We start from the raw sequence: 26959 nt of genomic DNA, 5'->3' as shown, positions 1-26959 counted from the left end.
TTTATTATTATAGATTAATGCTAATTTAAATTGCTTATATTTAAATAATTCTAACCTGATATTACTATCACAAATATCCTATAGAGATATGTTTATTAGGTAGCAATAAATGTCCTAGGTCTCCATTCATAAAAGTGAAATAAGCAGATCAATTAAGAAATCTGTCTGGACACAGTGGTAAAAATTTTCTCACAAGAACACCAATCCCAAACAATACTGTCTTAAGAGAAAATATAGGGTGTCCCCAAAAAATGTACATCACACATTTACCATATTTTTCGGACCATAAGACGCACTTTTTCCCCCCCAGAAGTGGGGGGAAAAAGTCCCTGCGTCTTATGGTCCAAATATAGCCTACACATATACTTTAAAAAAAAGTTTTTTTACTTGCCCGGCTCTGTGTGGTCTCTGTGTGCTTGCCCGGCTCTAAAATTGTTCTAAATACTGCTGTTTACTTTACAGGGTTGATTACATGTGTTTATGACTGTGATGTTGGGTTTTAATGCACATAAAATATTTTAGGACACTATTTGTTTCAGAATCTTTTTTTCTTCATTTCCCTTCTCTAAAAACTGGTGCGTCTTATGGTCCGGAGCGTCTTATGGTCCAAAAAATACGGTAATAATGAAAGCAGTGTTTATTAAAATACAATTCATTTTCAAAATTGAGCTATCAACTGTTAAAATGTAAATATACTTTTTTGGGACACCCTGACAAATTTACAGCAAGAAGCAACTAGAAAATGTATTCCTTAGAATACTGATTCTTACACAGTTCCATTGGGAAAAAAGGAAGCTAAGGGAAAAAATCAGGGTCTTATAAACCTTTCCAGTCACCACAGAAGAGTTTCAGCAGAATACTGATTAACTACAATATATAGGTAAAAGTTGAAAAACAGAAATAGCTTGGGTGCAGATAATAATTCTTTAGGTATTGTTGTTCTGAAGTTTAGATATCCTAAGGTTACCAAAAAAATGTTCATATAAAGAATTTAAGGGTTCATTGAAGTAAAATAGATGCATCTTTATCTTTTTCAATTATCATACTGACCTGTATAAGCACCTTAACCAAGGATGAATTTGAAAGGGTTAAAAATAAGTTCCTCAGTTAAAAAGTTGAAAAATAATTAAAATACAAAGATTTTATTGACATCCTATATAATAAAGAGTTAATATGCTAATTAGACCGGACAGAACAACCTTCTGAAACAACCTTCCAGAACAACCAGTGGGTGGGGCACCTAGGCAGCTGAGGTCGTGAGGGCCGAGCCCCTTGCACAAATTTCATGCTTTGGGCCTCTAGTTGAATAAGTGTGTGTGTGTGTGTATAAATATATATATATATATATATTTTTTTTTTTTTTTAAAGCAGTCACATAAAAGGTGGTTAGAGCATTATATCATCTCATCACTTTTGCCCCCCTTGATATGTTCATATCGTTTTAACCAAGTAATTCAACAGGAAGATGAAGAAATAACCTAAAATATGAAAAAGTTTCATTTCTAGTTTCATTTCTAGCCCCTTTAGAATAATGTAAAAATAGAATTGACTATGGGGGATAGGTAAGTAAACAAGAACCTAATCACTCAAAGAAATAATAATCAACATATAAACTTTTTTACAGGGTTTAAAAAATAGAAAACGGTTAAGTTATAATGTGACTTAAAAATTAAGATGTGAAAATTTATATGCAGTTGTAACTCAACTATAAAAATAAGTTCTAAAACTGTATAAAAATAAGAATGAAAGAAGACATACTAACATATTCACAGTGCTTAAGTTTGGGACTATGCATATTTTTTTCCTTGGAGTCCACTTTTCTGTATATTTCAAATTTCCAGGAATATTTCATTTAAATTTGAGTACATTCTTCTAAAAAGTAAGCTGTAAAACATTTGGAGAATATCTCTACATGGTTTCTGTGATTCTAAGCTTTCCAAGGAATTCTTCTCACACTAAGGCTGGAGCTTAATATATTGTATATTTGTGAAATGGTTAGAATTTAAACAACAAAAGAAAATTAAGAGTTAGTGCCTACACTACATGCTAGGCATAAAAAAAAAAATCTAAAGTAATCTCACAATCACCTCCCTTTTATATAAAACTGAGATTTAAAAAATAAGGCAACTTATCAAGTTTGCATAGCTAGAAAGAAGTAAAACCAATATTCAAAAATCAAGACTATCTAATCCTGAAGTCTGAAGATTCTCTTCATCTATGTAATTTAATTTCTAAAGTATACCCTTAAATGAGAAAACCTAATAGTGGTTACCATGGGTCTAAGCAACTGACCATGAGACAAAGAACACAGGCTGCTTCAGACAGCCATGTTAACACATTCTTAGACATGTGATTTATATAGGCAAAGTGGCCAAATGTTGGTGCTGTCCAGAAAATAAGCCAAACAGAAAAATATTTATGCTAGCTATCTATCATATTCTCTTTATGCCATCCTCCTTTCTCAAGTAAAGGTGAATCATATTAGCTTATAATATGATATCCACATTAATAAATTAAGCAATCAAAATTTAAGTGATTACTGCAAATTTAAACTACACATTAGACAAACTAAAAAAAATACCATGATTCTATGTTAAGCCAAGTAATGCTTTAGGCTTTCTGATATCAATTAAAAGAATGTTATTTATTAACCATAAATGTAAGCTCTAACAAATAAAATTCCTAATTAGCAAAGGTCCTGACAAGTTATTTTTTATTACTGGTAAAAATATTTCTCTTGTGAACCTACTTCTCAGCCCTTTCGCCCTCCCTAATTTTCCTGTTCTACCATTCCCAAGAACTACACAGCTAAGGACCATTGGAAAAACCATTTGCCAACAAGTGCTCTATCATTAGTAGGTGTTGATCTCAAACTCATTCAGAGTCTCTAGAGTAAGGGTGTCGAACTCAATCAGAGAAGGGGCCAAAATCTAAAATCCAGCCTAAATCGCAGGCCGAATGGTTTACTGAACAGTCATAAACTGTCATTGTGATGGAAACGCAGTGGAGTGCAGTGATGACAGCGCGGTGTGGGCCACATTGCAAGGCCTGGCGGGACGGATTTGGCCCGCGGGCCTTGTGTTTGACACATGTGCTCTAGAGCATTTGCAAAATTTGGTTAGATAAAAAAATTATATTAATACATTATTTTTATGGTCAGATAATATATAATCAAAATAACTTTAACAAATAGAAACCATATTTTCAATTCAAACAGAAAATAAATTTAAAAACTAATTTCTGAGTATTTCATTCATTAAAACATAACACAACACCCTATTTATTAAATGGACATTTTGGTTAATTGAGGTCTTATATTAAAGACCTCAGTGCATTTAGCAATTAAGTAGAAAACTGCATTGAAAAATATTTCTTTTTCTCTAGAAGAATTGTCAAATGTTAACATTAGCTATCATGAAACCTACTTTAGACCCGCTTGTGCTAATAAAATAAGACTATAGCAACTGAATGATTTTGTAATACCAAATTCTTGAAATAGCATCTCCCAGAATGTCATAGTCACTGAAAATATAGTGCAATACCAATATGCTCAATTTATTATTATAAAAAGACACAACTGAAAACTACCAACAGGAGAATTATCATGACAAATTTTGGTTGGAACACTACTAAAATATGCAGAAACCATAGTGTAAGATAATATTTACTACTCTAACCTAAAGTATCTGTTATTTTATTGTTAAACACATTCCATGCAACAATGAAAATTATACCTTGTTCCAAACTATTCCAATGTAATAAGACTAGAGATTGAAGGAGGTGTGAGAAACACAGTTGACCCTTGAACAAGATGGATTTGAACTGTGCAGGTCTATTATATGTGGATTTTTTCAATAAATACTGTAAATGCATTTTCTCTTCCTTCTGGTTTTCTTACTAGCATTTTCCTTTACATAGTTTATTGTAAGAGTATAGTATATATTACATATAACATAAGGAATCCTATATAATAAAAGCCTAGGTGGTGTCATGCCCTCGCAATGAAGCCACAACATGACTGTGCACACAGTGGAGGTGGCCGCTCCATGTGGTGAAGCTTCAGAGTCCCATGGCTCTACGTGGCATGGAGGTCAGTCCTGCTGTCTCCGCTGCCTTGTGCGGAAGAGGCAGGTCCCAGCAGAGGAGGCAGATAGCGGCAGGGGAGGGCAGTTGGGGGGCAATCAAGCTGGCAGAGGAGGGCAGTTGGGGACAATCAGGCCAGCAGAGGAGCGGTTAGTAGTCAATCAGGCTGGCAGGCAGAAGTGGGTAAGGACAATCAGGCAGGTAGGCAGGCAGGTGAGAGGTTGGGAGCCAGCGGTCCCAGATTGTGAGAAGGATGTCTGACTGCTGGTTTAGGCCCAATCCCGCTAAACTGGCAGTTGGACATCCCTTGAGGTGTCCTAGACTGGAGAGGGTACAAGCCGGCTTGAGGGGCACCCCTCGCCCCCATGCACAAATTTCGTGCACCAGGCCTCTAATGTTACCAGTAAGGCTTCTGGTCAATAGTAGGCTATTAGTAAAGCTGTCGAGGAGTTCAATTTTAAACTGCTCAGAGGGGTGGCACTCTAACCACCATGTTGTACAAGGGTCAACTTATAATGCTAAATGTTCTAATTCTCTTTTTAAGTTCCCAATCAATGACCAATTTAACCTTTGACTGTTATTTTTCATAATTCTCAAACAGGAAATTATTATAGTATCCTATTTTTAAAAAATTATAGCAGAAAAAATTACAACTGGGATGTTAGGTAATGTCCCCAGTCATTGTTCGTGTGGATGAAGAGCCCATGGCACTGCCTCCACTGACTCCCAGAGAGCTCACTATCCAACACAAGGCTAGGAGACAGCATGAACATGGCTATGCTCAGAGGGGAAAAGAAAAGTTCTTACCGTCTGCAAAACTGTTTCAGGACTTTTATCTTCGTAATCACGTGATACCTTGGTAATTGTTTGAATAGTTTCTTCTTTCAAGTGCTTTGAGAAATCACTTCTTGATGGCTGCTCTAGATATTCTGGTTCTCCTGCTTGTGCTTCATGAGAAAAGAATCAATTGTGTATCTAATAAAATCAGAGTGCCTATACCAAAATTACTCTATTATTTATTTCTAATTCAAAGTTAGGCAATCATCAAATTTAGTATCCCGTTTAAAGTGATATATCCTTCAACACACAATACTTCTCCCAGAATTAATAAACAACCCAAAAGTAATCAAATAATTACCGAAAACAGTACCCATTATAGTTACACAGAATTCACTGTAATTTTATTTGCTCTAAATACCAAAATCTCATTTTGAAAACCACTAGCATTCTACAAAAACAAACAGAAAAGGATTTGGTTTGTAGAGCAATCCTGGAGAACACCAGCAGCTTTTCTGGCTACAGTAACCTTCTTCGCGCCTACGGGACAAAACCTAACCTTGAGCAAGCCCAATCTTCTCTCTTTTTCTAAACCTGCCCCTCGTAGCTGAGTGTTAACAGAGAAAAAATATAATTACTCACTGGCAAATTGGCAATAAACTAAATTCAAAACTTCAAATATCACCCTGCTAAGAACTCCCAAAATAACATCTACTACCCATGTTCTGAGAGTAAGACTCACAGATTCAAGTGTACTCTGAATATTTTACTGGGTAACTCATAGAAAACTCCAAAGACTTTAAGGGGTCTATTTCTTCTTAGCTTTCCAAGATAATCTTGTATCTTTTGCCCTTTGCTAAAAAAGAGACATATACTAGCTTTTTCAGCTTATTGAATATATCAAAGAGATTGAGTTCCAACCTTAGATCTTTCCTTATTTTCCTCCCTCTAGCTGTATGTTTCCTCCCTCTCACTCTAATAACTAATTTATCCTTTTGTTTAAATCCCACTTCCCTGTAAAAGTATTACTGATTACAACATATCTCGGACCACTGTCCTGTACTCCCTTGGCATTTATCCACAAGATGCCAATAGTACTGTCCCCAGGTGTGACTTCCAGTGTTGTCAATGCCCTTAGGGGACAAAATCACTCCCAAATGAGAGTTATTGTTCTAAACTAACTTACACTCTCTTATTAATAGCACTTACACAATTATAACTTAATTAATGGGTGCACGGCCTGCACCCTCTCCAATTTGGGACCTCTTCGGGGATATTCAACTACCAGTTTAAACCAGCAGTCAGACATCCCTCTCAGAATCCAGGACCACTGGCTCCTAACCACTCGCCTGCCTGCCTGCCTGATTACCCCTAGCCACCACCTCTGTCTTGGCCCCAAACTCGGGACCCAGGATTCCCTACTCCAGCTGGCTGCAAGCACCTGGGACCTGGGCTTCCCTCCCACTGGCCAGCCATAGGCACTGGGGGCTGGGCCAGCTGCAGCTGCAGGGGATGGTGGGCAGGTGGCTTTGCCTGAGCAAAGGCATTGGCACCCCAGACCTTGGGGCAGGTAGCTTCTCTGGCTGGCTGCGGTCCAGGACCATGGGGCAATTGGCTTCTCTTTCTCCCAGGCCACAACCAGCCACAGGTGCTGGTGCCCGGGCCCACTGGCAGGTGGCTTTGCCCAGGCCCAACTTTGTCAGGAAGGTTGTGGGGATGGTTGTCCAGAAGACATCTGGTCTAATTAGCATATTACCTTTTATTTGATCATGGTGTGTTTTTTCTCACCATCATTAACCATAGTTATGTATTAAAGTTCTATTCTTGCTGAGTCTAGAAGCAGCCTCAAAATCCTTCTCACCATTCATCTTAAGTCTGACGCTTAGTTGATCAGAATTAATACCTGAGGTGTAGCCTCTTACTGCAGATGTATCCCAGAATGTATGGCATCCTCCCTACTCTATGATCCAGCTAATAATACATTGCCTTAATCATGCTGTTTGAGGTCATTTTCCACCTTTCAGTTTCTATTATATAGTAGTAGATTACCATCTACTGCCGAGGAAGCAAAACTGTCTGTCTCCATGTAGATCGCAAAATAAGATTATTTTTCTCATCAATAAAATTTCAGTCTTTCAGCATGAAAAGAGTAATTTTGTCAACATATTGAGGTAGTAACAGTTTATAACAAATTGAGTGAATTATTGTTTCAGGTACTGTGCTGTGTCATAAACAGATTTCATTTTATCTTTGTAACAACTGTATACAGTAGGTACTATTATTACACAGATGAGAACACTGAGGTATAAAGAGACCAGGTAACTTGACCAGTGAAACCTAAAAGTGGCTGAGTCTCTTTCAAATCCATCAGCCATGCCCTTAACAATTATACTCCACTCAGTATTGTGCTGGAGCCTGCTCTTACTGGCTCACAAATTTTCAGGAATTTTGGGAATTTGGAAACAAAAACCCAAACTTCATTCTCAATATGTTTATTGAGCCTGTGCCATTTTCAGTTCTCTGCTTGGTATTAACAATGAAAAAAAAAGACGACGACATTAAATCCACTCACTTTAAGGAATTCTCAATAAAATCAGATAAATATATGCTGCAGAGTTACAATACAATACAGAGTTAACACAAGATCCTATAAAAGTGTGGGCCTAATACAAACACTTGGGATGATGTTGCATATTAAGAAAGACCTTCTAGAAGAAATGCCAACTGGGCTGAGTCTTGAAGGATTTATAGAGAGGATTATCTTGGATGTGGGAAAGAAAATATTCCCAGGAGAAGGAATAACATATGCAAAGGCATTACAAAGACAGATAAAAGATTAATAAAATCCTGGCTATTAATGAATCTCTACACTACATAATGAGTCTTTATTTTAAACAAATTAGAATACAAATAGAACATAAATTGGATAGTGAAAATATATTAGAATTAAGAAGAAAAAGATAAATACTATAGAGGTAATTTTATGGGAGTTCATAAAGAATTTGAGAAAGAGAATTCTAAGAATATTGATAGAGGACATTTAAAAAGTGAAGGATAACAATGATAGAAAAGTTCCCTATAGCAAGAGTATTGTGTAATAATTTAGTTTAAATAAAATATAAGGTATTCATAGTGAAGCAGTCTTGAAAGAATTACAAAGGAGTCAGATTATAATGGAGGGTCCTCATAACAAAAATATATGTCGACTTCATTTTGTCAAACCAGAAAAATACAAAACATGTTGAGAAAAAACAAAACAAAATTAAAACATAAAAAAGCTCTTTCCTTCTATTCACAGATAAGCATTATTAATATTTTTAGTATTATATATTTCCAGACTTTACATGCCTACATTTTTCAAACAGAAATAAAAATACTGAATATCTGAAACTTAATAAACATTTTCATGTCAATATAATATTTACTGGTTATACTGTATTATGTCCAGAGGACCCATGAAACAAGTACCCTACCATATATTTAGGCCAGTTGTCAGTAAACTTATTAGTCAACAGAGCCAAATATCAACAGTATTACGATTGAAATTTCTTTTGAGAGCCAATTTTTTTAAACTTAAACTTCTTCTAATGTCACTTCTTCAAAATAGACTCACCCAGGCCGTGGTGTTTTGTATAAAAGCCACATTCAAGGGGCCAAAGAGTCGCATATGGCTCGAGAGCCGCAGTTTGCCAACCACGGATCTAGGTAATTTCCATTTATTTGTAACAAACAAGAGTTAGGTGTGTGTGTGTGTGTGTGTGTGTGTGTGTGTGTGTATATTCACAGAATGATTTATCTTCACGTTATACTAACCATTTCCACCTTACTTTTCTTTTTTTTCTTCTTTTGTTTTCATTTGAATATACTATATTATGTTGTAATAACTTCAAATAAATTTTTAGTAAAATAGGAGTATCAGGCATAGCCCTTCTCTCCTTCAGATTAATTTGTTTTACAAATGCAGTCCAAAGCTATGTTGCTTAATCAGAGATATAGCTCAAATTATCTGAAGATCTCCAAACATAAGAGTCCAGGTAAGTTCTCCTTTCTGGTAAGCAGACTAAGGAGGTAGCATAAGATAAATCAAATAATACTTTTCCATCATTTATTACTTTGTTAATTAAGAAAATGAATGATATTAGAGAAGTGATGCCTTTGGATTTGAAGTTAGCAGAAGAACAAATACTGATTGAATTAATACTACATAAGTTAATCTTCTTATTGGAATATCACACAGAAAAAATTGAGTTTTAATAGCTCTTATGTTACAGTTTTACTGAGAACATTTGCAGTGAGGGAGTAAAATCACACTGATGGATTTTACCAGAAACACTTCCTTGTATTATTTCATTACAGGTTTTCTTTGATACTTTGAAAGTATGAAACCAAATTAAACAAATTACTTAGAAAACTGTGAAGAGAAATAGGAAGAATATTAATGAGAGAAGATAAGTGGTTCCAATAAACATAAGTTCCTTTATTCAACTGTGATATGTTTACTTCCTTTGAAATGGAGGACTAATTTCTTAGTATACTATTTAAGATTTTTTATATATATATTTATTTATTTTACACACACACACACACACACACACACACACACACACTAGAGGCTGGTGCACAAAAATTTGTGCAAGAGTAGGCAGGCCTTCCTTCCCCGAGCACCCAGGACCCAGGCTTTGCTCTGGCCTAGCATTGTCCCAAGGACGTCTGGAATGATGCCAAGAAGGATGTTTGTTCTAATCAGCATATTATCCTTTTATTATTATAGAAGGCTAATATGCTAAGTGTCCATCCAGGTAATGATGTCATGTAGCAATGCCCGGCTTCCTCTCCCTTGCAACTAGCCTCCTTGCATTTTTTTTTTAGCCCAAGAACATGACTGGCTTTACAGCCAGGTGGAAACATATCACTTTAACTAAATGTCTGTGAAACATTTTCCTGTGCCTCATCTCATTTGATCCTCACAGAAGTCCTGGAGTACATAGATAGGAGACTTGGTGGAATCATATTTTCTTTTCATTAGCCAGAAAACAGAGATTTAGAAAGCTTAGAAACTTGATCCAACTGAAAAGAAGAAATGGTGGGCCTTGAAAATGACTTCAGGTTTTCTCACTGTGTGGAATATACTCAAACAATGCTGCAGTTAAATATTTTACCCTTTGTTCTCCCTGCATGATCTATAATAATAATTTGCTTCATGTTGATATTTACTGCTGTGTTGCTAACAATCACCTGAAAGAGAAGTTTGGGTGCTTCACTGGGCTGGAAAATGTTTAGCTAAATCAGAAAGCAGGTCTAATTAAGCAAGTTTATTCTATATCTATAAAAGGCTAAGTTGACTTGTGCATGCGGGATGATACATATAAAGATCTCACTGGCGCCAATCACATGCAGAGAGGAAGGGCGGATGAGTGTATGGCTGGCTTTCTCTGGTGAGAGAGGGAAGGAAGCCCCCGACTGCACTAAGCCCCAGTTCCGACTGCACTGAACCCAAGTTCCAGGTGAAACATCGTGGACCCAGGCTTATATAGGTAGAGTCTGGACTGTCAGGTAGACAGAAAAGCACACAACGACTCAGAGACTCGGGGAAACCATGGCGAGCAGGGGTCTGGAGGTGCGCACATGCAGAGAAGACTGACTGCTGAGGTTGCCACTAGCTCTCCCTATTGGAAGGGAGTCGGAAGTTCCTGATTGCACTGAACCCTTGTTCAGACTGTACTGAACCCCAGTTCCAGGAGAGCCTGGGAGAATCTGGACTGTCAGGCGGAAACGGAAGGCAGAGGTCTGGACGCGAGCACACAGGGCAAGGCTGAAGGGAAGCCAAGACTGTCTGCTCAGCCCTGAGACTCTGCCCCATCCAAGATGAGCACAGAGGCTTTTGCAAGTCTGGCCCTATAAGGCTATCTCCAGCATAGATCTCCCAGAGTGGAGACAGCTGATACACATAGCCAATTTGCCTGGAGGTCAATTCCTCCCAGTGATTCCAACAACAATCAAGACTTAACTACAACAAGGCTGTACACACAGACCACAAAGGGGAGCACCAAGAGTGTCCACGTCAGGTGACTGGGAGGCTGACCCACTAAGCCATATAGGAAACCTAGTACACAAAGCTACCCTACCAACTCAGGGAAGCAGCGAAAATGCAAAGACAAAGTAACAGATCACAAGTGAAAGAAATGGGGGAGGGGGCAGAGGGAAGGAAATGACTGGATATAGAATTCAAAACAAGGGTTATAAGGTTTTTCAAGAATTTCCTAGAAAAGGCTGATAAATTAAGGGACCCTTGAGGATATAAAAAAGGACCAACTAGAAATTAAACATACACTGACTGAAATAAAAAATATTATACAGAGACCCAACAGCAGACTAGAGGAACACAAGAACCAAGTCAAAGATTTGGAATATAAAGAAGCAAAACACACTCCTCCAGAAAAGAAAAAAGAAAAAAGAATCCAAAAAATTGAAGACAATGAAAGAAGCTTCTGGGACAACTTCAAGTGTATCAAAATCAGAATTATGGGGGTGCCAGAAGAAGAGAGAGAGCAAGATACTAAAAACCTATTTGACAAAATAATGACTGAAAACTTCCCCCACCTGGTGAAAGAAATAGACTTACAAGTACAGGAAGCGCACAGAATCCCAAACAAAAGGAATCCAAAGAGGATCACACCAAGACACATCATAATTAAAATGCCAAGAGCAAAGGACAAAGATAAAATATTAAAAGCAGCAAAAGAAAAACATTTAATTACCTACAAGGGAGTACCATACGAATGTCAGCTGATGTCTCAATAGAAACTATGCAGGCCAGAGAGGCGTGGCAAGAAATATTTAAAGTGATAAATAGAAAGAACCTACAACCAACATTATTCTACCCAGCAAAGTTATCATTCAGATTGGAAGGTCAGATAAAGAACTTCACAGAAAAGAAAAAGCTAAAGGAGTTCATCATCACCAAACCAGTATTATATGAAATGCTGAAAGGTATTCTTTAAGAAGAAGAAGAAAAAAGTAAAGATAAAAATTATAAACAACAAATACATATCTATCAACAAGTGAATCTAAAAATCAAGTGAATTAAAAATCTGAGGAACAGAATAAACTGATGAATATAATAGGATCAGGAGCATAGAAAGGGAGTGAACTGAAAATTCTCAGGGGAAAAGGGATATGGGGGGTGCAGGACAAAAATCATACACCAATAGATGAGGACAGTGTGGGGGAGGTAAGGGCTGGTGGGGTGGGAAAACAGTGGAAGGGAGCTATGTGGGGGAAAAGGAGAAATTATTGTAATAATCTGAATAAAGATTTATTAAATTAAAAAAAACAAAAACAAAAAATATATATACTGTGCTAACTGTAATTTTAGATTCTTGGGAGAAACAGACCAGTTAAAGAGGAGAAGACTCTAGAATTTAATATTTTTGGTGCCATAGTATATAGATGAACCAAGAGTAGAATTGGAGCATAACCTACATCTGAATATTTAAGTACCACTACCAGTTATGCCAATTATGCAGCCCCATTATTCCACTAGAAATGAGAACAGCCACATGCAAATGGAATGTGAAAAAGTTAAGGGAAGAATAAAGCAGTAGCTACATCTTGGGGGAAGTTCAGGGCAGTGGTTTGGTGAGGGTACGTACAGAAAACAAAGAAGGAAGGAAGTCACAAAGTGATGAAATTGACTGAAATTTAAAGTAATACAATGTAGTTACTAAACTGCAATTTGAGCTCAGAAGCCTCTGTGATACCTGCTGAGCTATTTTATTTCCTGCAAAGTCATTGTAATGAAAGTCATTGCACCTCACCTATTCTACTCAGTGACACCTGATGTACGGAAAGAAAGTGCAGTCCTGCTGTTAATAATTGCTGAGCTCACCAAATAGCAATGGTGCTATTCAAATATACTGTATTACATCTACATATCAAGACATTGGTATAATACCATTATTTTGGTCTTTAAAAAATTCTAAATCAATGCCTCTTACTATCAAGATCAAGGAATCAACTATTCAGACTTGTTAACTCTTTATATAAATTGAATAGTTGAGTCCTTGGAATCTCCCATTGAAAGAATAAGTCCTTCTAAAGTTCAAATGAAACTACAAAAACCCACCTTGGGATGTGTCTGCAAAAGATATTAAACAAACACCTAAGACGCTCCCTAAACAACTAAAAACAAAACACAATGACCTTACCAAAAAAAAAGAAGAAAAAAAAAAAAAAAAGGGTCATTCAAAAAGATCCATTCTGGAAGAAAAAAAAAAGAGCCAAATGTGTGAAAAAATAATGTGTTTAACGTATCTCTTCTCATATCCCCAAGAGCCCATTTCCTACAATAGTAATTATTACCCTACAATATACTCAAAATTGAATGATGATGAAATTAATCTTTTAAAAATCAGAAGATATTCTATTTTCAATTTTGCTATAACATACTTTATATTTGTACAGTGTTTACTCTAAATATTTTATTGTTTTCATCAGCTAATAACTATTTTTAATATATATACTTTTATACATTTATATGTTTTAAAGGTCTACACACATTTTTACTTAGAATGCATTAAACATTTAGTTTGGGCTACTTTTATTTTTAATTTTAAGAATCATGAAAAAAAATATATATTTGAATATACTCAAAATATATATGGCACAGTGTTACTTTGCTCAAATATAAAATCACTCGAATTCATTTCATTGACACTTTATTAAATGCAGATTTTTGACTGTGCAGGCAGTTGGCACCAAACCCGTGTTATTCAAGGGTCAGTTATACATGTACAGAGTAGTGGTGTCTGGCAAAGGGGTAAACTAAATTGTGGCCTGTGGTTCTCTCTGAATGATGAAATTTCATTTTTACCAGCTTCTTCACACTTTAAGATAACGTTAACATCTAATAAAGTATGAATAATAAATATATTGATAATAAGACACGGTTTAATACAATGGACTCACCTGTTGTTCCAGAAGACTCCGACTCGCTCAATTTCTGAGATGCTAAAAGTTTTTCCTGCAGAGATTTCTGGGCAAGTTGTGCATCCCATTCTTCTAGTTCTTTTTCAAATCGTTGGTTATCTTCCTCAACAAAATCTCTTAAATCTGGTGGTAATGTTTCTATTCCAACAAGGGCCTGCCCAGTTTCTTTATTAAACTCCTCTGCAAATTATATTTAAAAAAACAAATATAAAATTACAAATTAAAGGAAAAATACCAAGCTCAAAATAGGATGCATTTAAAATGAGATATAAAGTATGAATTATTACACTTAGTAAATAAATATTACCTAGAAATTAAAACTCGAACACATGTCCAGAAAATCAATGATTAAATTTTTGATAATCCATTACAGTTAATGTTCTCACCTTTTATTTTAATCTGAAGAGTAAGAAATGCAACAAAATATAAAGGCAAAATTGCTACTCAAAATGACTACTTATAAGTACTACTTTTTCTTTTAAGAAAATACCAGATGTCTGATTATTCATTAAGTAAAACTTACCACAAAGTGAGAAGAGATAACTCAAGAACCTTATTTTCATCAGAGACAGGTAAGTAATAGCAATATTTTTATACTAGAGGCCTGGAGCGGGGGGGGGGGGGGGGCGGCCATGGAGACAGGAGAGGCTCCCACCACCACCACTGCGCTCGCCAGCCGTAAGCCTGGCTCAGGGCTTCTGGCTTAGTGGTGCTCCCCCCATGGGAGCACACTGACTGGCAGCTACTGCAGCTGCGGTGAGCATTTGCCTCCTGGTGGTCAGTGTGCATCATAACGACAACCAGTCGTTCTGCCACTTAGTTGATTTGCATATTAGCCTATTATATAGTATGCAATTTGGAAAATAATTAACATGGAAAGATTTTTTAAAGATTGTGTAAATATTACTTAAAAGTTACTCAATTTCTACTCCACAAACACAAATTAATTTTTTTTCAGTCACAAATGGATTGCCTCGCTAGTTTTGCTGAATAATTAAAGGAAGGTTGATTTTATCAGTTTTGACAAATCTTTATTAAGTGTTTTCTATATGCAAACCCTATGTTAGAATATAAAAAACAAAAAAGCCATAGTATGACATGGTCCCTGGCTTTGAGCAGATTAGAATGAAGTGGGAAAGACAAGTCAACATATAACTGCAACACACAGTATGTGCCTGACAGCGGGATCTCTAAGAATACAAGGAAGGGTATTTTCTGGCAGACAATAAAAACTTGCAGAGCAAATGACACTTGAATAAACCTTGATAGATAAGCAGGAATTAGGCAAAAAAAAAAAAAGCAAGAAATAAGAACTCCACTGGCAAAAAATAAAAATAAAAACTCATAAGAACATACAGACATAAATGTGTGAATACAATGATGTGGTGAGAGCAGAATACAGCAAGAAGTTCAATATCAGTTTGAAATGGATAGACAATTGTCATAAATGAGGCTGGAGAGACAATCAGAGGTCAGATTTATGTCAGAGTGAGGAACCTGAATACGAGTGAGGAACCTAAATATGAGTCAACGTGTGTTGCAGTCATTAAAGAATTTTAAGCAAGGAGAAACATGTCATATTTATATTCTATAATGGTAAGTAGTTAACTTTGAATACAAAATATATTCTAATTCTCAGCCCTGGTCATATTACATTTTGATTTGGGTTTACTCACAATAATCCAATAGCATTTTCTAATCATATCTATCATTCCCTGTGTGAATTTTACATAACTAATCACACCAGAGACTAGAGTCACATAAAAGGACAACTTATTTAAAAATATACAGTACCATATATATTTTGTATTCTTACCTTGAATTAAGAACTGTGCCTTATCATTTATGTACATTAAACAGTATGCACTGGCATTTCTATAACCACCAAAAGAGTCCCTCACTAGCTCTTCCCAGGATGATCTTGTCACAGCAATATCATTGTATTTCATCCACCTGTTTTCATGATGGTCAAAAATATATGCCCAGTAGTGCCCAGCATTAGCTTGGCCTTCATGAACTAAAACAGCATGTAAGCGGTAAGGAACCTAAATATGAAAACGTAAGAGTTAAACAGCAGTCAAGCAATCTATTGTACCACATTCCATGAAACATATAAACTATGTGACTGGAGGAAACATAGGAGCATATTTCCAAATAAAAGAAAATTGGCCGAGTTTAAAAGTGTGAAAAATATTAAAGTACGAAATAATAAAAGAAGGGGAAGATAAGCTAATTATATGGAAAGCAGACAGATGTATAAATTGGATGATTTTCAAAACTTTGAAATGTATTTTATGTATTTGTTGATCTGTTTCACATATTTCTTTTGAATTAAGAACTTACAAATATTTTTATATAAAGCACATGATTTATCTAAATCTTCACAATTATAAACTGATGGCTCAGTTTATCAAAATGACTTATTATAATATACCAGAACTTAAAATGTAATTGAATCCTATACTTTCTCCCATAATCTTAATACCTTTAAATAACTTTATGATTTTCTCATGATTTTATTTTTAAATATTAAGGAGAATTCTGATATATTTTATTATTAAAATAATAAAAAGAGTAAGCAATGAATACAGTATGGGAATATCACTGAATGGGGTAAATATTAATATGGCTTCTTTAAGTTCAGCAATTTTGTAACAAAATATGTAAAAAGAATTTGGTTAATATAAAGAAAACATATAAATAATTTTCATAATGCTTACTAGCTCAAAATTTAACTTACTTGGATCATAGATTTGTCCGAGTACATCAGTTCAATAGTTCGATGGATTCTGGATATGCTTTCCTGCAAATCTAAGAGCAGAAGATGTCATTTAATGATTAACTTCAAGGATGTTTCTACTGAGACCTATAAGACAGAGATTAAAGATTTTCCTGCCAATATGTTAGAATAAAAAAAAAATTCTAAAAAAGTTCTTAAAAGCATTATTATTTAACTTAATAAAAGATACAGCATAAATTCATAATTAAAAACCAAAAGAGATATGGTTCTTTTAGAAAATGTGCAGAACCAACAAAACTATGTTTATATCTATATAAAGAAGTTTTCAAAGTAAATTAAAGTTAAACCCCCTTTCATATTTATGGAAAACAGAAAAACTTTAGCATGAAATAAAATACCTTCACTAGATATTTTATATAAACAATTGAATAAAAATTCACTAAAATTACCAATGGAAATAAAGTTCCGAGATTCCCATTATTAATTATTTCTATTTCCAGCAGCAGAAATCTATCCTACACAAAGTCATTCAGAGACAGGGATGTTCACAGATATATTGTCGATATAAGTTAAAAACCGAAGACAACTTTAATATCTGTCGATAGGAAAATGGTTAGTTATATTATAATGGCACAAACACACTATACTATAAATCTGTTTAAGGGAATCAGGAACAAACCATGAAAGACAACAAAAAAATATTAGCCTGATAGAAAATCAAGAAAACATAAAGGAAAAGATTCAATTCCCTCCCCAAACTTAAGAAAATCTACATTATAAGGGTTCTGAAGATGGCAGCAGGCAGGGCGGAGTTGAGGGAGAGGGTGTGAGAGAGGAAGGGGATAAAAGGAGTGTGTGGATATGTGTGGTGTGTGAGTGAGGGAGGGACAGTAAAATCCTGCAAGAGTAGCAGGGGCTGGCAGACCAGGCTCTCCTGGACAGGGAGCACCTACTACAGGCTGCAGGGCTTGGGCACAGAACTCACGCCCTCTTGAAGGGGATAGCAACCTCTTCTAGGAACTCATCAACACCACCACCCAGATAGACCTTAGACACTGCCCATGACATTGCAGCCACTCCAGCCAAAATCCTGCGGCCCCACCCACACACCTGCACACCCTAGGACCTCCACCTCCAAAGGTGCACGTTCCTGCAGCAGTGTGACATTCCCTTCCCAGGGGCTGACCTCCAGACACCATGGTCATGCTTTTCCAGTACCGCAGTCACGCTTTTCAAGCACGCAGGCCTCCTGAGCATACAATACTACAGGCCGCTTTTGGGTGCTGCCACTAGGCATGCTCCTATCCAAAGAAGGTCTCACTGCCCTGCAGTAGAAATTCTGAATTCCCACTTCCTGGATTACCTGCCCACAGACACCTGTATTAGGTGGATACAGCGCAAGGGGGGAGGGGCCCTCTGAGTGCCTGAATGTGCCTCCACTGGGTGCATGCAAGCCCAACCAAGGGCACAAGGCCCCCCGCAGGAGAAATTCAGACTCCCCCCCTGCTGCCTGCACAAGACACCTCAGTCATGCGACTTCAGTGCAAGGGCCTATCTGAGTGCACCACCCTGGCAATCGGCCCCAGTGTACCTCTGTGAGCCACCACCGGGTGTGCGTGAATTCAACCAAGGGCTCAGCAGCAAACGCTGAGTCTTCCCATTTCAAAGCTGCCGACCTCTGGACACCAGTCACCCTTTTTCAGCACAAGCCTCCTGAGCCCAAGGCCGCAAAGATGGCTCTTGGGTGTCTCTGTGAGCAGCCCCTGGCCACGCTCTTATCCAAACAAGGGCTCACTGCCCTACAGTAGACATTCTGAATTCCTCCTTCCTGGGTCGTGCGGATTCAGCACCAGGGCACCTCTGAGTGAGTGCTCAAGCCTCCACTGGGTGTGTACAAGCCTAACCCAGGACACAAGGCCCCTGGCAGGAGAAATTCAGACTTCCCCCTCTCCCGGCTGCCTGCCCACAGACATCTCAGTCATGCGACTTCAGTGCAAGGGCCTATCTGAGTGCACTGCCCTGGCAATCGGCCCCCCTGTACCTCTGTGAGCCACCATTGGGTGCGTGTGAATCCAACCAAAGGCACAAGGCACTGGCAGCAAAATCTGAGTCTTCCCACTCCACAGCTGTCAACCTCTGGATACCATAGTCGCGCCTTTCCAGAGGTCAATCGTGCCTCCTGAGCCCCACCATCCCGACAGACGACTCCGGGGTGCCTCTGTGAGCCCCCGGTGGGCATGTGCGATTCAGTCAAGGGTGCAAGGCAACAAAAATTGGGACATCCCCCTCCCCAGCTGCTGACCTTTGGATATTGCAGTTGTGACTTTCCAATATTCAGGCTTATTGAGCCCGCTCCCCCTAAAGGTGGCTCCTGGGTGTCTCCTTGGGCCCTGGCTGGGCATGCTTGTATTCAAACAAGGACACACAGCTCCAGGAGTAGAAATCTGGTCTTCCCCCTTCCCAGCTCTCTATCTACAGACACTGTTTTGTGCGGTTTCATCAAGCAGGCCCTCTGAGGACAACACTCCAGCAGGTGCCTCCCAGATGTCTCTGTGAGCTGCCACTAAGTGTGATCAGATCCAACCAAGGGCTCAAGGCCCCGAAGCAAAAACTTGGGCTTTCCCTTCCTCAGCTGTCAACCTCCGGTCACTGCAGTCACAACAATCTAGTGTGAAAGCCCCCCGAATCCGCTGCCCTGTCAGGAGGCCCCTGGGTGCTTCTCTGAACCGCTGCAAGGCACAACCCCGGTCACTGGCATCCAATCCCCACGGTAGTGCTGTCACAGCTCAAGGGACCCCTAAGCCCAATGCTCCAGCAGACGGCTGCTGGGCACCTCTGTATGCTGCCATTGGACATGTGCCTCTCCAACCAAAGATGCATGGCTCCCTCATTAGGATTCACAACATCCCTCTCCCGGCTACTTACCTCTGGAAAGCCTGGTAAGTTACTGAGGACTTGCCTAACTGGACAATGTTTCACCCACAGACCCTGAGATTCCCACATCCCCAGCTGCTAGATCCTGAACCCCTTAGTGATTCAGAGAGGGCAATCACTTTAGCCAGAGTCCCACTGCCTCAATCACAGACTACGAGAAACCCATCCCCCACTGTCATGGAGTCTGAGCCCCTCGAAGTGACTTGCAGAGTGACGGTAATCTAGAAAGAGTCACACCACACTGATCAAAGCTACAGTAGCTGAACTTCAAGCCCCAAGACTCTTTTCTCCCCGGCCGTGGACTCTGGGAACCCACAGATCACGTACCAGTAAGACCCCAGACAACCTTTTCTATAAGAGCGAAACCATAATCACATCCAAAACAGCTTGCACAATGAAGCTGGGGGTGAGTCACATTGCCAACCTGAGACGAGAATTCATCCATGAATAAGAAACTAACATTTAAGATCCACCTACATCAAGAGAACCCAAATAGTTCAAGTAGGGAGCTCTGCTAGATCACCAAGCCCAGGAGATCTGAGAGACTGCCCCTCTAGCACCACTCCCAAAAGTACCTGGGTAGCAAAGAAGTTGGATCTAAGAAACAGAAACAATTAAAATGTTATAGCAAAAAACTAAAATAAAAAATGGGGAGACAAAACAAACAAACAAAAAAAATCCCAAAGGAAAGAAATAGGAGAAATCACCACATAGGGAATTAAATGAAATGAAGGTAAACAATATGTCAGAGAAAGAATTCAGAGTAATTGTTATAAGAATGCTCAAATGGCTGAATGACAAATACACACAAGTTATTGAGAATTAGAAGGATGTGAATGAGAATGTCACTAACTGTGGAGAGCCACCTGAGAAGGCACAAGGACATTCTTTTAATTCTTATCAGCTGAGCCCTAGGGCACTGGCAGAATCCTGTTATCAGTACTGATTTCTTAATCCATGTGCTTGGAATAAGGAACAAATAAGACCTTGACTCACCCAGGTCTTGATATGCTAAATCTTGTACCAAAAAAAAAAAAAAAATAAGGAGCTTACCCAGATTTTGATGAATAGGATCAGGGCACACTCGAAACTCCTTTTGACTTTAAACACCCCTTTGGAAGCCAATAAATATGCTGTGTTGTCTGTGGTAAGTGTGACTGTCTCTCCATCAGAGAGATGGCACCCACCTAGCTCCCAGCTTTATGAATCTATTTCTGTCTCTTGTCTTTCTTTTTCTTTCTCTAATTTCTTAATCCCCAGCTCCTCCCCGCAGGAACCTGTCGGTTTTTCCGTGCAGGATGCGGAAAAAGGAGAAACACCACAACCAACATGAAAAGGAAACAAGAGGAAATGAATGACATAGCTGCAATAAAGAACAAAATGGAAGGCATAAACAGTAGACTAGAAGAGGCTGAGGATCACATCAACGAATTAGAAACAAGGTAGAAAAAAAACACACAAACAGCAACAACTTGAAAGAAAACTTAAAAAGCAAGAGCAGAGCCAAAGGGAGCTTTGGGACAACAAAACAAAACAACATCTGCAAAACAGGGGTTACAGAGGAGAGGAAACTGAACAAGGAATAGAAAACCTGCTTGGAGAAATAATAACAGAAAACTTCCCTGATATTGATAAGAAAAAAAACAATGCAAGTCCAAGAAGCACATAGAGCCCCAAACAAGATGAACCCAAAAAGACCAATACCAAGACACATCATAATTACACTGGCAAACACCAATGACAAAGTAAGAATCTTAAAGGCTGCCAGAGAGAGAGAGAAAGTTATCTACAAGGGATCTCCATTAGAATATCAACTTATTTCTCAATAGAAGCACACCACGTCAGGAGGGAATAGAATGAAATATACAAAGTGATGCAAATCAAGGGACTGAATCCACAAATACTATACACAGCAAGGCTATCATTCTCAAAATTGAAGGTGGAATCAGGAGCTTCACAGACAAAAAGGGGCTAAGAGAGTTTATTACCACCAAGCCAGCAATGCAAGAAATACGAAAGGGACTGCTGTAAAAAGAAGAAACAGCAAGGCAAGAAGGAACACAAACATTAAGAATAAAAATGACAACAAACTTATCAATAATAAACTTAAACATAAATGGATTAAATGCTCCAATCAAAAAACATAGGGTAGCTAAACGAATAAGAAAACATGATGTATATATTTGCTGTCTGCAAACTTATAAAACTCAAACCTTTGTCAGAACAAAGTATTCACACAGATTGGCAGTAAAAGGATGGAAAATTTTTTTTCAGGCAAATGGAAATGAGATAAAAGCTGGGATTGCAATAATTATATCTGACAAAATAGACCTCAAAGTAAAGGCCATAACAAAAGATAAGGAAGGCCACTTCATAATACTAAAGGGAGTAATTCAACAAGAGGATTTAATTCTGGAAAACATATGCACCCAAATACACAAAACAACTTCTGGAAGATATCCAGGGAGAGATTGACAGCAATATAATCATAGTAGGAGACTTTAATACCCCACTGACACCAATGAACAAATCCTCTAAACAAAACATCACCAAAGAAACAGCAACCCGAAATGACTCAATAGATCAGATGGACTTAATTGACATCTTCAGAACATTTCTCTCCAAATCTATAGACTATACATTCTTCTCAAGTGCACATAGGACATTTTCAAAGACAGACTACAAATTAGGACACAGGCAAAGTTTCTTCAAATTCAAGAGGATAGAAAAAATAACAAGCATCTTCTCAGATTATAAAGAAATACAACCAGAAATCAATTAAAATGGAAACAATTAAAAAAAAAAACAAAACAAAACAACACTTGGAGGCTAAATAACATGCTATTAAACTAGGGGTGTCGAACTCAATCAGAGAAGGGGCCAAAATCTAAAATCCAGCCTAAATCGCGGGCCGAATGGTTTACTGAACAGTCATAAACTGTCATTGTGATGGAAACGCAGCGGAGTGCAGTGATTACAGCGCGGTTCGGGCCACATTGCAAGGCCTGGCGGGACGGATTTGGCCCGCGGGCCTTGTGTTTGACACATGTGTATTAAACAATGATTGGATTACCAAAGATATCAGAAAAGAAATAAAAAGCATCCTGGAAACAAATGCCAATGAAAACACAACAATCCAAAATCTATGGGACAAGCAGTCCTGAGAGGGAAGTTCAAAGCCCTACAGGACTACCTAAAAAAAATAAGGAAAAAAGGTAATAAACTGCAAAATAGAGGTCCCAGAGGAGAGGACCCTAAATTTGCAACTTAAAGAATTAGAAAGTGAGCAACAAGAAAAGCCCACAGTAACCAAAAGGAAGGAGATAATAAAGAACAGAAATAAACAACACAAGAGATAATAATAATAAAAAAAAAGCAATACAGAAAATCAATGAAACAACTTGTTCTTTGAAAGTATAAACAAAGTTGAATAACCTTTAGCCAGGTTTACCAAGAAGCAAAGAGAGAGGACCCAAGTAAATGGAAATGAAAGAGGTGAAGTAACAACTGACCCCAAAGATATAAAGGATTGTAAAAAAAAAAAAAAAAAAAAAAAAAAAAATACTACAAACAACTCTACTCGAACAAACTGGAAAACCTCGATGAAATACAAGCTTCCAAAACTCAATCAGGAAAATTTTAAAAATCCTGAATAGGGTGATAATTACTGATGAAATTGAAACAGAAATAAAAGCTCCCAGCCAACAAAAGCCCTGGACCAGATATCTTCACAGGAGAGTTTTACTAGACATTCCAAGAAGAACTAAAACCAATACTTCTCAGACTTACAAAACATTCAAGAGGAAGGCAGACTTCCAAACTCTTTCTATGAAGCCAGGATTACCCTAATCCCAAAACCATATAAAGACACCACAAAGAAAGAAAATTATAGGACAATATCCCTGAAGAACATAGATGTTAAAATCCAAAACAGAATTTTAGCAAACCAGATCCAGCATTATATGAGAAAGATCATACATCACAATCAAGTGGGATTTATTCCAGGAATGCAAGACTAGTACAATATCCACAAATCAATAATCATGAAACATCACATAAACAAATTGAGAGACAAAAGTCAAGTAATCATATCAATTGATGCAGAAAAGGCATTTTACAAAGTCCAACAGCCTTTTCTGATAAAAACACCCAGCAAAGTGGGAATAGAAGGACCATACCTCAACACAATAAAGCCTTATAAATTAAGCCCACAGTTTAGGAATAAACTTAACAAAGGAGGTAAAAGATCTCTACTCAGAAAACTACTGGACATTGGAAAAAAAAGATAGAGGAAGACATAAAGAGATGGAAGAGCATACTGTGTTCATGGATTGGTAGAATCAACATCATTAAAATGTCCATACTACCCAAAGCAATCTACAGATTCAATACACTCCCCATTAAAATATCAGCGGCAGATTTTACAGACCTAAAATGAACTACAAAAATTCATCTGGAATGAAAAAAAGACCCCAAAAAGCTATAGCACTCCTGAGAAAAAAAAGAACAAAATAGGAGGGATATCAATACCAGATATCAAGCTGTATTACAAAGCCACTGTTCTCAAAACTGCGTGGTACTGGCATAAGAACAGACATATAGATCAATGGAATAGATTGGAGAACCCAGAAATCGACCCAAACTCTATGCTCAATTAATATTTGACAAAGAAGGCAAGAACACACAATGGAGTCAAGACAGTCTCTTTATTTAATAAATGGTGTTGGTAAAATTGAACAGATACATGCAAAAAAATGAAACTAGACCACCAACTTACACCACACACAAAAATAAACTTAAAATGGATAAAGGACTTAAACGTAAGAAGGGAAACCATAAAAATCTTAGAAGAATCCACATGCAGCATAATCTCAGATATATGTGAAGCAATATCTTCACCAATACAGCTCTTAGGGCAATGGAAAATAAAGAGAAAATAAACAAATGGGACTACATCAAAATAAAAAGCTTCTGCACAGCAAAGGAAACCATCCACAAAACAACAAGAAAGCCCACTGCATGGGAGAACATACTTGCCAATGTTATCGCCTATAAGGGTTCAATATCCAACATTTACAAGGAATTCATACAAGTTAACAAAAGGAAGATAAACAACCCAATCAAAAAAAGGGCAATGGACCTAAATAGATACTTTTCAAAAGAGGACATAAGTAGGGCCAATAGACATAAGAAAACATGTTCAAAGTCACTAATCATCTGAGATATGCAAATCAAAATGACAATGAGGAACCATCTCACATCTGTCAGAATGGTTGTCATCAACAAATGACAAGTGCTGGCATGGATGCAGAGAAAAAGGAACCCTCCTGCACTGCTTGTGGGAATGCAGACTGGAACAGCCACTGTGGAGGACAGTATGGAGTTTTCTCAAAAAACTAAAAATGAAACTCCCATTTGACTCAGTGATCCCAATTTCTAGGAATGTACCCCAAGAAATTAGAAACATCAATCAGAAAGGATATATACACCCCAATGTTCATAGAAGCACTATTTACAATAGCTAAGATTTGAAAACAGCCTAAGTGCCCATCAACAGATGAATGGATTAGAAAACCGTAGTACATCTACACAATGGAATACTATGCTGCTATAAAAAGGAAGGAACTTCTACCATTCGCAAAAGCACTGATGGATCTGGAGAGCATTATGCTAAGTAAAATAAGTCAGTCACAGAAAGATAAATATCATATGATCTCACTCATTTGTGGATTATATTGAACATAAACCAATGAACAAAAACAGATCCAGAGACAGAGAAGCATCAATCAGATGCTCAAACCTCAGAAGGAAGGTAAGGGAGGGTGGGGAGGGGGGTAAGGAGGAGAAGTCAAATGACTTGTATGCCTACATATAAGCATAACAAATGGATATAGACACCAGGGGGGTGAGGGCATGAATGGGAGTGGGGTGGGAGGAAACAGGGAGATAAGGATACATATGTAACACCTTAATCAATCAATAAATAAATAAAGAAAAACTAGGAAAAAGAAAAGAAAATCTACATTATAAAAACAAAGCAAATCCAATATAAAAGAAGTCAAATAACAAAGACAATCAAGGAAAAGAATATCTGCAGCATACATTTTGAGAAATTGGTTGATATCCATAATGTTAGTTGCTATTAAGCAATAAGAGATGGGCAAGTGGTTCAATATAAAAATGGGCAGATGTCACAAACAAGAAATTTACAGAAAAATAAAATTTGTTATAATTAAGGAAATTTAAGAAACTGAAAAACCATTTTCAACTATTAGACTACTACAAACTAAAAAGTGGAGGGATTAAGGAGAGAGAGAGAGAGAGATAGAGAGAGAGAGAGAGAGAACAAACTCCTGGGCATAGACAACAGTGTGTTGATTGTGGGGGTGGAAGTGAGGTTGGGAAGAGATGAAAGAGGGCATAGAGGAGATAAATGGAAATGGGGAAAAATAAAAAAATAAATAAAAGATAAATACATAAAAAATAAAATGAACAATATCTGTCAGGTCCAGTAGAAAATTATCCCAAACTCTTAGCACAGTGTTCAGGAAAAGCTATGTGCTTAATTAATGTGTACTAATAAGTTTAAATGTAAAAAATGCCTTCATATATGAAAAATGCTAAGAGAAATTTTATAATTACTAATGCTGTCACCATGATATTTTATTAAATATTAAATTAGGACTGCTCTTTATATATTGTCTTTAAAGTATCAAGTTGGGCACATAAAATCTAACAATCAATATTGTTTAATATAGTTCCAACCTTTTGACATAAAACTAGTTATTTTTTTAATTTAACTCTTTCCTTTTAAAAAATTGGGGGACAATAATAGAGTAATATGTAAGAAAAGTCACAATAAAATCTATCATAAAATTATAATGTCACTTTGGAAAAAAAAGGGGGGGGGGCATTTTAACAATAGTAGAGTTCCTTCCAAGAAAGGACAGATGGCAACTTATCACCAACTCCCACCCTCCCTCATAGAGCACTGTTTTATTTTGTTACATTCCAGTTAAAACTCACTGCAGCGTGGCACTGAGTACATATCATATGTGGAAATCTCATTAGAGCAGATTGAAAATTAAAATTCATATTTCTAATTCTTAAGTCTAAAGAAAATTTTTATCACTTGAACTTTCATTGTGTAAACATCGGGATACTACATAACTTATAAGTACAAATATGATGATGTATGGTGTTTCTCCAATAGAGAAGCTGAGAATACCAGCTTGATATGAATTTAGAGCACTACATTAGAAAATGAGACCATCTGCCATGTCATTATTCAGCTAAGTAATCCAGAAAAAATTCTTCCACTTCTCTGAATCTGATATCTACCTATATATATATGAAAGCTGAAGCAACTGAAAGACCAGAACAACCGGAATGACTGGTTGACCAGTCACTGTGACAGGCACTGACCACCAGGGGACT

At 37.4% G+C, this 26959-nt stretch overlaps 1 protein-coding gene across 15 annotated transcripts in view; it reads right to left on the bottom strand.

Annotated features, from left to right (window-relative positions):
* The window catches only part of USP25 (ubiquitin specific peptidase 25), a 181817-nt gene that overhangs the window by 40280 nt on the left and 114578 nt on the right, over positions 1-26959 (bottom strand). For all 15 annotated transcript variants that reach the window (XM_036448664.2, XM_036448666.2, XM_036448668.2 and 12 more), the window contains 4 exons: positions 16589-16659; positions 15665-15893; positions 13828-14028; positions 4891-5030 (listed from right to left, as the gene is read on the bottom strand). In XM_036448664.2, the coding sequence (XP_036304557.1) occupies positions 4891-5030; positions 13828-14028; positions 15665-15893; positions 16589-16659 (641 nt within the window). The remainder of the gene's footprint in view (positions 1-4890; positions 5031-13827; positions 14029-15664; positions 15894-16588; positions 16660-26959) is intronic.

Source organism: Pipistrellus kuhlii, unplaced genomic scaffold (genome assembly GCF_014108245.1).
Source record: "Pipistrellus kuhlii isolate mPipKuh1 unplaced genomic scaffold, mPipKuh1.p scaffold_m20_p_2, whole genome shotgun sequence".
In the NCBI taxonomy this organism is placed as follows: Eukaryota; Metazoa; Chordata; class Mammalia; order Chiroptera; family Vespertilionidae; genus Pipistrellus; species Pipistrellus kuhlii.
Note: the sequence above shows the minus strand (reverse complement) of the source record. Positions and strands in the feature narration are given on the sequence as shown.